Source organism: Pelophylax lessonae (genome assembly GCF_965119305.1).
Source record: "Pelophylax lessonae genome assembly, chromosome: 3".
NCBI classification, from domain to species: Eukaryota; Metazoa; Chordata; class Amphibia; order Anura; family Ranidae; genus Pelophylax; species Pelophylax lessonae.
The window spans coordinates 471,565,850-471,577,885 of record NC_138770.1 but is presented as its reverse complement, the minus strand read 5'-3'; the positions used below and the strand labels follow the sequence as shown (position 1 = coordinate 471,577,885).

Genomic DNA, 12,036 nt, shown 5'->3' with positions numbered 1-12,036 from the left:
TCACCGTGGTATTAAAGGGCCAGTTCCTTTATACTTTTCTGTACTGGGGCATGGATTCTCAGGATAGCAAGTTTCCCCCCGCCCTGGTGGGGGACCAGGGGGCTGCTGCACCCCCCGAGGGGGCCGATCTGATCACTGTAGTGGCTTCCTTGGTGTCTCAGGTGCAGATGCTGCTGGCTGAACGATCCGCAAAAAGGGCCAGGTTATCCATTTCCTCTGATTCAGAGGGCGATGTGGCTGCTGTGGCTGGCGTACCCTTCTCGGGGTCCCGCTCATCTTTGGACCTTATGGGGTCTGAGGGGGAGCCTGAAGTGGAGGGGGGTTGATGTTTCTCCCCCTGGCTCGCCTGAAGAGCTTGCACTCATGAATGAGCTGATTGCTTCCATAAAGGACACCTTGCACCTGGAGGATGAGCCTACTCCTCCTGCTAGGATGTCTTCCTTTGGAACACAGAGGGTTCGCAAATCAGCGCAGGTTTTTCCCTGTCCTGCTGAATTTCACCATACGGTTAATGAACAGTGGCGCAATTTAAAGAAGCCCTTTACTGTGCCAAATAAGTTTAAATTGCTTTATCCGTTTGCACCTGCCACCGACGAGCGTTGGTGTGTGGCGCCTCCGGTGGATCACGCGGTAGCCGTTTTGAACAAAGCTACTGCGGTGCCTTCCGAGGATACCCCGGTTTTCCGGGACCCTACGGACAGGAGAATAGAGTCTCTTGCCCGTCATGCCTATATGGTGGCTGGTTCTATGCTGAAGCCTATTTTTGCTTCCATTATGGCGGCACAGGCTGTTGCTGATTGGACCAAGATGCTCAGGCGCACCTTGGCGGCTGATTCCGCTCCGCCTACCACGTTGGCTATGGTGGACCAGATCCATCAGGGTGTCATGTACTTGTGCGATGCGGACTTGAATTTAGCTCCCTTGGCTGCACGCCTGTCTAGCGTGGCGGTACTGAACCGTCGTCTGATTTGGCTGAAGAATTGGTCGGTCGACCAATCTTCTCGCAAGACGCTGGCGGATTTTCCCTACGCGGGGTCTCGCCTTTTTGGCGAGCCTTTGGATACCCTGATAAAAGGGGTTACGGGGGGCAAGAGTACTCTCCTGCCCCAGTCTTTCAAGCATAAGTCTTTCCGTGGTAAGCGGAATTCCTCGTCTAGGCCCTCTCAGGGGTCCTTTCGTGCCTTTCGGTCGCAGTCCAAGGGCAAGCCCTTCAAGGGCCAAGGCTCCCAGAAGAAGCCGTGGGCAGGAAAGCAGAAGTCCGGTTTAACTTCCCATACCACTTCCGCCTGAAGGGGCGCCCTCCCCCGTTTCTGGGGTGGGGGGACGTCTGCGCGGTTTCCTACAACCTTGGCTGGCCCGCGTTCGGGACAGGTGGGTTCAGGAAATCGTTCGATCTGGTTACAAGATCGAATTTCTCTCTCGGCCGGCGGGCAGATTTTTTCCCTCAAATCTTCAGCTGTCTCCGGTGGGCTTGCAGGATTTGCACCTGGCGGTGCGGGACCTGCGGGCCCAGGGGTGGTGGTTCCGGTGCCTCATCGGGACAGATTTCGGGGGTTTTACTCCAATCTGTTCACTGTGCCCAGAAAGGAGGGCAAAGTGCGTCCGATTCTGGACTTGAAAGCTCTGAACCGCTTTGTGCGGGTTCGCAAGTTTCGCATGGAATCCCTGCGCTCAGTGGTGGCTGCCCTGAGTCCGGGGGAATTCATGGCCTCCATCGATCTGAAGGATGCGTACCTACACATCCCCATTTTCGAGGGTCACCAGAGATACCTTCGATTCGCCATTGCGGAGGATCATTACCAATTCGTGACGTTACCTTTCGGTCTCGCTTCGGCTCCACGGGTTTTTACCAAAGTGCCGGCACCGGTTCTGGCCCTGTTGCGAGCACAGGGCATTGCTGTCTTGGGGTATCTGGACGATATCCTGATAAGGTCAAACGCCAGTCAGAGCCTGGTGACCGACCTGTCCACCACGATGCGGACTCTGCAGGAGTTCGGTTGGACCATAAACATTCCGAAGTCGACTGTGTCCTTCGGTTCGCCTTCCCTACCTGGGAATGATTCTGGACTCTGTCCAAGCGAAGGTCTTCCTGCCGGAGGACAAGCTTCGGACTCTTCAGGACGAGGTCAGGTCCCTCAGGGACAACCGACAATCGTCTCTCCGGACATGCATGAGATGTCTAGGTTTAATGGTCTCGTCTTCCGAGGCGATCCCTTTTGCCCAGTTTCACACGCGGGGTCTCCAGGCGGAGATTCTGACCGAGTGGGACGGGCGGCCGCAATCCCTGGATCTGCTGATCTCGTTGAGCCACGACACCAGAAGGGATCTTCTGTGGTGGCTCCAGTCCTCGGCGGTGTCGGGGGGGCAAGTCTTTTTCGTCCATTATCGTGGACGGTGCTCACCACGGATGCCAGCCTGTCGGACTGGGGTGGTGTTCTGGGCGTTCTGTCCGCCCAGGGAACTTGGTCGGAGGAGGAGTCCTCCCTCCCGATCAACATTCTGGAATTGAGAGCGATAAAGCCTTCTGAGATGGACGGACCGGCTTCGGGGCCGTCCGGTTCGGGTTCAGATGAACAATGCCACCGCGGTGGTTTACATCAACCACCAAGGGGGCACCAGGAGTGCCCGAGCGGCTCGGGAAGTAGCCGACATTTTGTCTTGGGCCGAGACGCACGTCCCGGCGATAACGGCAGTTCACATTCCGGGGGTGGAGAACTGGCAGGCGGATTATCTGAGTCGCCAGACCCTGGACCAGGGAGAATGGTCCCTTCACCCGGATGTCTTCCAGATGTTGTGCGCGAAGTGGGGTTTCTCAGATGTGGACCTGTTCGCGTCTCTTCTGAACAACAATGTGGAAAGGTTCGGGCAGACGCCTCAGATGCGTTAGTGGCGCCCTGGCATCAGTATCGTCTGATGTATGCCTTTCCACCGATTCAGCTGCTGTCCAGGCTTCTTCGCAGGTTAGCCTCGGAACCGCACACGGTGATTCTGGTGGCACCGGACTGGCCTCGCCGGTCCTGGTATGCAGACCTCGTAAATCTGGCGGTCGACGCTCCGTGGCATCTGTCACTTTGAGAAGATCTCCTGTCTCAAGGGCCGATATTCCATCCTGCTTTACAGTCGCTGGCTTTAACGGCCTGGCTGTTGAAAGCCAGGTCCTGAAGGATAGGGGTCTCTCACCTGAGGTCATTCCCACTTTGATCAAGGCTAGGAAAGCCTCTTCGGGGAAGATTTACTACCGTACTTGGAAAGTGTATTTTGCCTGGTGTGAGTCCAGGGGGTATTCCCCTCGCTCATACTCGGTGTCGAGAGTGTTGGCTTTTCTTCAAACGGGCGTGGACCAGCGTTTGGCGTTGGCCACGATTAAGGGTCAGATTTCTGCGCTGGCCGTTCTTTTCCAACGCCCTGTGGCGTCTAATTCATTGGTTAGCTTTGTTCACCTTTGGGTGCGACATTTTGGCCCCTCCTAGGAGGGACCCTTTACCTCCATGGGACTTGAACTTGGTTCTGTCCGTGTTGCAACAGGCTCCCTTTGAAAAGATCATGGAGATCTCGTCTCTGTTGTCCAAGAAGGTTGCCTTTTTGGTGGCAATCACTTCGGCTCGCAGGGTGTTGGAGCTGGCAGCTTTGTCCTGCAATTCTCCCTACCTGGTGGTCCACAAGGATAAGGTGGTCCTGCGGCCTAACCCATCTTTTCTTCCGAAAAGGATATCGGAATTTCACCTGAATGAGGACATTGTCTTGCCTTCGCTCTGCGCGAAGCCTAAGCATCCAAAGGAGGTTGCCTTACATTCCTTGGATGTTGTCCGGGCGATCAGAGTTTATCTGTCGTCCACTAAATCTTTTCGCAAGTTGGATTCCCTCTTTGTCCTTCCTGAGGGACCTCGAAAGGGCATGGCGGCGTCGGCTGCGACCATCGCCAAATGGATCAGACAGATCATTGAACAAGCCTATGCCTTGAAGGGGAAGGTTACTCCCTTCCCTGTGAAAGCGCACTCTACCAGGTCTTTGAGTACGTCTTGGGCTTACCGTCATCAGGCTTCTGTGGCCCAGGTGTGTATGGCGGCGACTTGGTCATCCGTTCACACCTTCTCAAAGTTCTATAAGGTGGATGTTCAGGCATCGGCTGATGCCTCCTTTGGCCGTAAAGTTCTCAGTGCGGCAGTCTCCTCCTAGGGACCCTTGTTTTCATGGGCCCTTGGTTGTTGGGGTGTTTTTACCCCTGGGTTACTTGTTTTTCCTGGGTTGTTGCTCCTGTTGAGCACGTTTTTTCCTGTTGCCCAGTTGGTTCTCTTACTGTGGTAAGGTTCCTTTCTCTGATGTGGGTACTGCGTTGCCTTTCTACGGTTGCGTCTCCCACCCCTCATGTCTACACTGCTTTGGGACATCCCATTGGTGAAGACTTGTGAGTGGGCGGCGACTGTCGGAGGACGTAAGAGAAAACTGAATTTTTGTAAAATCTTACCGTAAAATTCCTTTCTCCGAGTCCTCCTACAGTCGCCGCCCCCTGCCCCTCTTTTGGGGTTTTTGTGTACTCTTACTGCTATGCTACCAAACTGAGTTGGGAATGCTGGTGCAGGGAGGTATTGACTGAGGGGACAGCCCCTAGGGGTGTGTCTATGTTAAAAGCTTTGTATTAACAATTCTTGTTGCCTAGCTACTCCTACGTAGCAAAGGTCAATACCCATTGGTGAAGACTTGTGAGTGGGCGGCGACTGTCGGAGGACTCAGAGAAAGAAATTTTACGGTAAGTTTTTACAAAAATTCCGTTATTCCTAGTGTGTTGACATGGACTTTATAGGAATGACTAAGTTATTTGCACAGAAGTGAATCTGCAGACATTGACCTATTCAAACTCAGGACTTTTAAGTAAGGAAGCTTTTAATGTTATGAAAGAATGTGACGAACACATTTGCAAATATAGACATTGACTACTCAAATGGTTATCTGTTTATAGACTTGTAGGTACATAAAAGCAATATTGCAAAATTAAGTTTCCCTGTGAAAGGACAATTACTATTTTAATGGGTAGGTGTATAGGTAGGTGACTGTTTAGTTGCCTTTTGCAGAGAGGTTTTTGGGAAATTTTACATTTCTGTTTTGTTCATTGACGGACACAGCTCCTTATCTTAACCATTGATAGAACACTAGGCAGATAAAAACTTAACTATATGGTGCGCTATAGGTAAATTATCATGGACAAATGAATGTGATGGAAAACACACCTATTTATAATACAATAATCTACATATTGACTAAAACAAAAGTGTATATCTTAGTGATATAAATTCCCAATTGGGAGTGGTACAAATGGTCTCAAAAATTCAACTCAAAGTCCAAATGTGCGAAGTGTGATAAACATGAAAAACGATGAAATAAACTGGTGCTGAAAAAAGGCAAAGAGTGATCCAACATAGGATGTGACAGTTTCCCACCACCTCACAGGTTTGCTTCTTACCAGCAAATGCAGTGTAAAGGGCATGTAGAAAGGCAGAAACTAATTCAGGGAGAACCTCTTGTGACAAGCCAGAATAGGAGTGATCAATTCCCACACCTTTATACAAAGGGGCTTGTTACCAGATCCCAAATTTCTAAGGCTATGAGGTATACTCCTTCCGTCTCACCTGAAAACTTTTGGTTGAATAGGATGAGTCTACTTGCTCACACGCTCAGTTCGATGTCCAAGTATTCACTTGGAAATATACTTGTCCTTCCCACATGGGACTAGTGATGTCTCTGGTGGCTGCTCCATGTGTTCATCCCTTGATCTATTAGGAAAGCCTTGTCCCTCTGGCAAAGCGTAACCTGTGTGTGTGTATGTCTATGTTCCTGGGGTCCCGGCTCTCCCTCTCCCCCATCAATAAATGGAAGTCTGTGTATGGTGGAGCAGTCTACATTTACACTGATAGAAGGCCTTCTATCACAGCAGTTACTTCAAGGGGTGATTGTTTTGGTTCCGACATTTTCAAGGTTTTTTACTCAAACCTGTTTACAGTTCCCAGAAAGGAAGGCAAGGTGCGTCCCATTCTGGACCTCAAGGCGCTAAACTGTTTTGTGTGGGTACAGAAGTTCCGAATGGATTTAGTGACGTCCTTACATTAGGGGGGCTTCCTTGCCTCCATCAACATCAAGGACCCCTACCTTCACATTCCAATTTTCCACGACCCACCAGCGCTTCCTCCACTTTGCCGTGGGCGAGGAGCATTATCAGTTTGTGGTGTTACTCTTTGGTTGCTCCTCGGGTATTCACAAAAGTATTGGCCCCTGGTGCTAGCATTGCTGCGTCAGCAGAAGATAGCGGTACTGGGGTATCTGGATGATCTGCTTTTGCGAGCAGAGTCTTCGACTGCTCTTGGAGATTACTCTGCGAACTCTGAAGGAGTTCGGTTGGATTCTGAATCTTCAGAAGTCTGTTCGGATTCCGTCCACAAGTCTGGACTATCTGGGTCTGACACTGGACATGGCCTCAGCCGGAGTGTTTCTTCCTCAGGAAAATTCAATTCAGGCAATTCAGCTTCTGCTATCCAGCAGACGGTCATCTCTTCAGACTTGCATGCAGGTGCTGGGCCTGATGGTGTCTACCACCTACGAGGCGGTTCCATTTGCACAGTTCCACGTGAGATCTCTGCAAAAGGAGATTCTGGTGAAATGGAACAAGGATCCTCCAGTCTCTAGACCAGTGTTTCTCAACTCCAGTCCCCAGGGCACACTTAACAGGCCAGGTTTACAAGAAAACTGAAATGCATCACAGCTGATATAATTTGCTGCTCAGTGATTGCAGTATTCTAGTCTGCATCTCTCCAAGGTAATACTTAAAATCTGGCCTGTTAGTGTGCCCTGAGGACCAGAGTTGAGAAACACTGCTCTAAACAATTTGATCGTGTTGAGCCGGAGTATGAGGAGGTCCATGGTTTGGTGGCTTCGTTCCCCTGCACTTCGTCAGGGAAAATAATAAATTTCTTACCCTGTACGGGACGGTTGTCACCACAGATGCCAGCCTGTCCAGGTGGGGAGGCGTCCTCGGCACAGAGTGTACTCGGGGGGGGGGGGGGGGGGGGTCTGGATTTTGGAGAGTCCAAGCCTACCGATCAATGTACTGGAGCTCCGAGCGATCAGTTTGTCTGGATCATTGAACAAGTCATCTCCATGGGTGTCTGCTACGGATTCAATCAGACAATGCTATGGCTGTGGTCTGTCAATCACCAAGGGGGCACAAGAAGTGTCCTGGCAGCTCAGAAAGTAGCCGGTATTCTAAAGTGGGCAGAACAAATTGTTCCAGCCCTCTCTGCTGTACACATTCCAGGGGTGGAAAATTGGCAGGCGGATTACCACAGTCGACAGGCGTTGGGCCACGGGGAATGGTCACTTCATCTTGAGGCGTTTTTATTGTTGGGTCTCTGGTGGGGTACTCCTGAGATGGATCTGTTGACCTCTCATCTCGGCAGGAAAGTGCAGAGGTTTGTGGCACGGTCTCGGGATCCTCTAACAGACGCATTGGTGGCTCCTTGGAGTCGGCACTGTCTGATTTATGCCTTTCCTCCTCTAAAGCTTCTACCGAGACTCCTGCACAGGATCGAGGCAGAAGGAATTCTGGTCATCCTAGTGGCTCCAGACTGGCCTTGCCGGTCTTTGTACGCTGATCTGGTAGGGCTGGTTGAAGATGCTCTTTGTAGAGATTTCCTCTCGGGGGAAGATCTGCTGTCCCAAGGGCCAATCTTCCATCCTGCTTTACAGTTGCTTGGTTTGGCTGTTGAAAGACAGGTGCTGAAGGATAGAGGGTTGTCTGAAAGAGTGATTCCTACGCTGTTAAAAGCTAGAAAATATACTTCTAGGCTAGATTTACCATCGCACTTGAAAGTTGTACATTGGTTGGTGTGAATTCCTCAGGGTTCACCCTCGCTCCCTTTTCGGTGACTTGAATCTTGGCATTCCTCCAAGGGGTTGAGCAGCGTCTGGCCTTTAGTACCATCAACAACAAGCCTTGGTGGTTTACTTTCAACGTCCGTTGGCCACACATTCCTTGGTGTGTACCTCTCTTATCCAAAGAGTGAGACACTTGGTTCCTCCAGTGCAGTCTCCGTTGCTGCTGTGGGACCTCAATTTAGTGTTGACTGTTCTCCAGAAGCCTCTCTTTGGAAATATTCAGGAGGTTCCCCTGCTTAACCACTTTACCACTAGAGCATTTTGCTGTCTTACGTCTGGGCCACTTTTTGCGATTCGGCGCTGTGCGACTTTAACTGACAATTGCGCGGTCGTGCGACGCCGTACCCAAACGAAATTGACATCCTTTTTTTTTTCCCACAAACAGAGCTTTCTTTTGGTGGTATTTGATCACCTGTGCGATTTTTACTTTTTGCGCTATAAACAAAAAAAGAGCGTTTATTTTGAGAAAATAACAATATTTTTCACTTTTTTTTTTTTTTTTTATATGAAATTCCCCCCAAAAAAGATGTAAACCATTTTTTTTTAAATTTTTGGGCAATTTGTTTTCTGCTACCTATGTTTGGTAAAAAAAATCACAATAAGCGTATTTTGATTGGTTTGCGCAAAAGTTATTGCGTTTACTAACAAAGGGAAAGATTTTTGTCATTTTTGGTGTTTTTTTTTTTTTTTTTTTTTTTTACGCGTAATGGCGGCGATCTGCGATTTTTTTTTTTTTTTTTTTTTTTTATGCTGAACAGTCCGATCTGTCACTCCCTGTCACTGAGGAGATCTGCCCGCTTGTGTTTACACAGGCGGGCGGATCTCCACACTAAATCCCCGACGATCGGGGCAGAGCAGCGGCGATCGCCGCTGCTCCTCCCCTGGCCCGACTCCCGCTGTGAATGAAAACAGCGGGAGCGCCGCCTACAGGGGAGGAGTCTGACGACGTAGGTCTACGTCGTCAGACGGGAACGAGCCACTTTGCCGCAGTACTATTACAGTACTTAGCGGTAAAGTGGTTAAGTTATCCCAGAATGTGGCCTTTATGGTGGCTATTGCTTCTGCGTGCAGGGTGTCAGGAGCTGGCGAAGCTGTCTTGTCCACTATACCTGGTGGTTCAAAAGGATAAGGTGGTTCTTTGTCCATGTCCGTTGTTCCTTCTAAAGGTTGTCTTTTCATTTGAATGAAGACAGTGTTTCCTTCCCTGTGTCCCAGGTCTAAACATCTCAAGGAAATTGATTTGCATTCCCTGGATATGGTTCGGGCAATAAGGGTGTACCTGGCAGCTATGGAGTCTTTTAGAAAGTCAGACTCGCTATTTTTCCTCACGGATGAACCCTCTGCTGTGACCATTTCCAGATGGCTCAGACAGACTGGTTCAGGCTTATTCCATTAAGGGTCAGGTTCCTCCTTTACCTGTTAAGGTGCACTGTACCCAGGCACTTAGTGCCTCCAGGGCCTTCTGTCATCAGGTGTCAGTGATGCAGGTTTTAAAGGAGGCCAACTTGTCGTTTTTATGCACATGTTCACAAAGTTTTATAAGGTGGTGGATGTGTTGGCATTTACAGATGCTTCCTTCAGCCGCAAGGTTTTGCAGGCTGCTGTTTAGGACCTGGTCCTCTTTGAGTGTGTATTTTTTTAGGTGGGCTCCAGTTGTTTATGGTTGAGCTCCATGTTACCTGGTTGGCTACGATTTAACATTGGGGAATTTTTTCTTGTTCCCACCCCTCACGTTTGACACTGCTTTCGGACATCCCAATGGTCAAGATAAGGAGCTGTGTCCGTCATTGAACGAAAGAGAAAATGGGATCTTTGACTTTCTCTAATATCCATTTCTCTGATCATTGACAGACTCAGCACCCGCCCCTCTATGGAGTTGGGTTTCTTTTCTTCTGACACTGCTTGTAACAAAACTGAATACCTATAGCAGAGAGTGGGAGTATACTCCCTGGGACTGCCCCATAGGTGTATTTTTTGTCTGCCTAGTGTCCTACTCCTGTAGGGGGCAGTATAACCCAATGGTCAAGAGCATAAGGAGCTGTGTCTGAAGCAAACCTACCACAGATAAATGGGGTCTTTGACTTACTGTAAAATCCATTTCTCTGATGTTCATTGACAAAGTGTAAGTTCACCTCTTGGTAACTTGTGTGTTAAAAAAAAAAAAGATTTTTCTTTTTGTAATCTATTTAGACTCTTAAGAGTCGGAGGCCTAATGGTGACACTAGATATTCCGAATACAATTGTTTTGTTCTTTCATGGAATTGACTGTCTCCATAAACCAGTGTAGTACACTTTTTTCCATGTGTTCCCTTACATTTAGTTTTATAGCGTAACCGGAAATAAGCTTAACAGTTAAAAACCATGGACACCTATGGAAACGCTACTGATATACCTTTGACCATGGTGTCTATCAAACCTGTGCCCAGATTTTGGACATTAACATATGTACATATTCTAAACAATCCTTCACTGATTTTGTAGCTGCTGACAATGTGGAACTTTTCATCCTCGATGTTCTCTCAAAGCAGTGAAATTTGTTAGTGTCCAATTTTCGGATTTGGCATTCTGTCGCTGATGTAAACACAGTTCAGGTTTACTGAGAGCAAAGGAATGGCAAAATGAGCTGACCTGCTGTATATGCAACTTTAAGGATGAGTTACTTCACAGTGCATGCTGCTCAGCTGCTACAGAGGTCAGTAAAGGATTGCTATGAAGGTCCTTTAGAAATGTGGACATTTGTTCTTTAAATAAAAATGCCTAACTAACTCCTGGATTTTAGATTTTGTCTGTCTCTATGTATGTGTATACCAAATGGATTTAAACCATTTCAAGTATAGTATTTAAATTCTAATCGCTTGTTTTTCCCCACAGGTGCCCGTGCAGCTCGGAAGCGAAAGACCTCTCCTGAGCCTGAAGAAGGAGGTTCTGTTAAAATGAATGGTGAAGGACAGTCCTGGTTACCAGCAGCAGATAGTCTTAAGATTACTACAATGACTGGTTCTTCATTCATATCCTCACCTGCAACAGTTTCTCCTCATTCCAACCGCACCACACCACCTGAAGCTGCACAAAATGGCCAGTCTCCAATGGCTGCCTTAATATTAGTGGCTGATAATGCTGGTGGCAGCCATGCCTCTAAAGATGCCAACCAGGTTCACTCTACAACTAGGAGAAACAGCACCAGTCCACCTTCACCTTCCTCTATGAACCAAAGAAGAATGGCTCCAAGGGAAGTTCCAAGCCAACTTCCTGGTGGTGGAACATCTTCCCATACAGGAATGGAACAAGTGCACCCCCAAAGCATTCCTGATTCTTCCATACCAAACAGTATACCACTGTGTTGCACTCTATGCCATGAGCGTCTTGAGGACACACATTTTGTGCAGTGCCCTTCAGTACCTTCTCACAAATTTTGCTTTCCATGTTCAAGGCAAAGTATTAAACAACAAGGTTCATCAGGTGAAGTGTATTGTCCAAGTGGGGAAAAATGTCCCCTGGTGGGATCAAATGTACCATGGGCATTCATGCAGGGAGAAATTGCAACAATTCTTGCTGGGGATGTCAAAGTGAAAAAGGAGAGGGACTCTTGACTGTACAATTTTTTTTTTATTTTTGCTTTATAGCCACCATAATCTTACTAAACCTCTTACAGTGTGTTTGTGTGTGTGATATGTAGAAAATATATATTTACACACACAACGTATAGACTGCTTAAACATCGCTGTATACTTCTTAATTTCTGAATACAATGTGTTTTTTTTTTTTTTTGGTTTTTTTTTTCTTTGTTGTTTTTTTTCTTTGTTTTTTTTTTTTTTTGATTTTTTTTTTTTTTTTTTTGTTCCTTTCCTGAAAACAAAAGGTATGTACTGATCAGAAAGGTATTCTTAATGTTATATTGCAAGTGTTTGTTCTTATACAGTGACAGTGACTGTTCAGTGTAGGCTGTGACTTGAGATGCTTTTTAGAGCACTTGGAAAAACAGATATGCTTTTAGCTGTATTTGTATGCACTTGTTAAAAAAAAACGCCAAATACATTTTATGACATTGTAAATTGTCTCTGGTTACTCATTTTCTTTGAGATTATTCTTCTTTTTTTTTTTTAATTGTAAAAT

At 47.7% G+C, this 12,036-nt stretch overlaps 1 protein-coding gene across 1 annotated transcript in view; it reads left to right on the top strand.

Moving 5' to 3' along the window:
* Window positions 1-11,698, top strand: part of IRF2BP2 (interferon regulatory factor 2 binding protein 2) — a 61,106-nt gene extending 49,408 nt beyond the window's left edge. Inside the window, exon 2 of the mRNA XM_082251595.1 lies at window positions 10,795-11,698. Coding sequence (XP_082107721.1) covers window positions 10,795-11,513 — 719 coding nt within the window. The 3' untranslated portion in view covers window positions 11,514-11,698. The remainder of the gene's footprint in view (window positions 1-10,794) is intronic.
* Window positions 11,699-12,036: the final 338 nt, after the last annotated feature.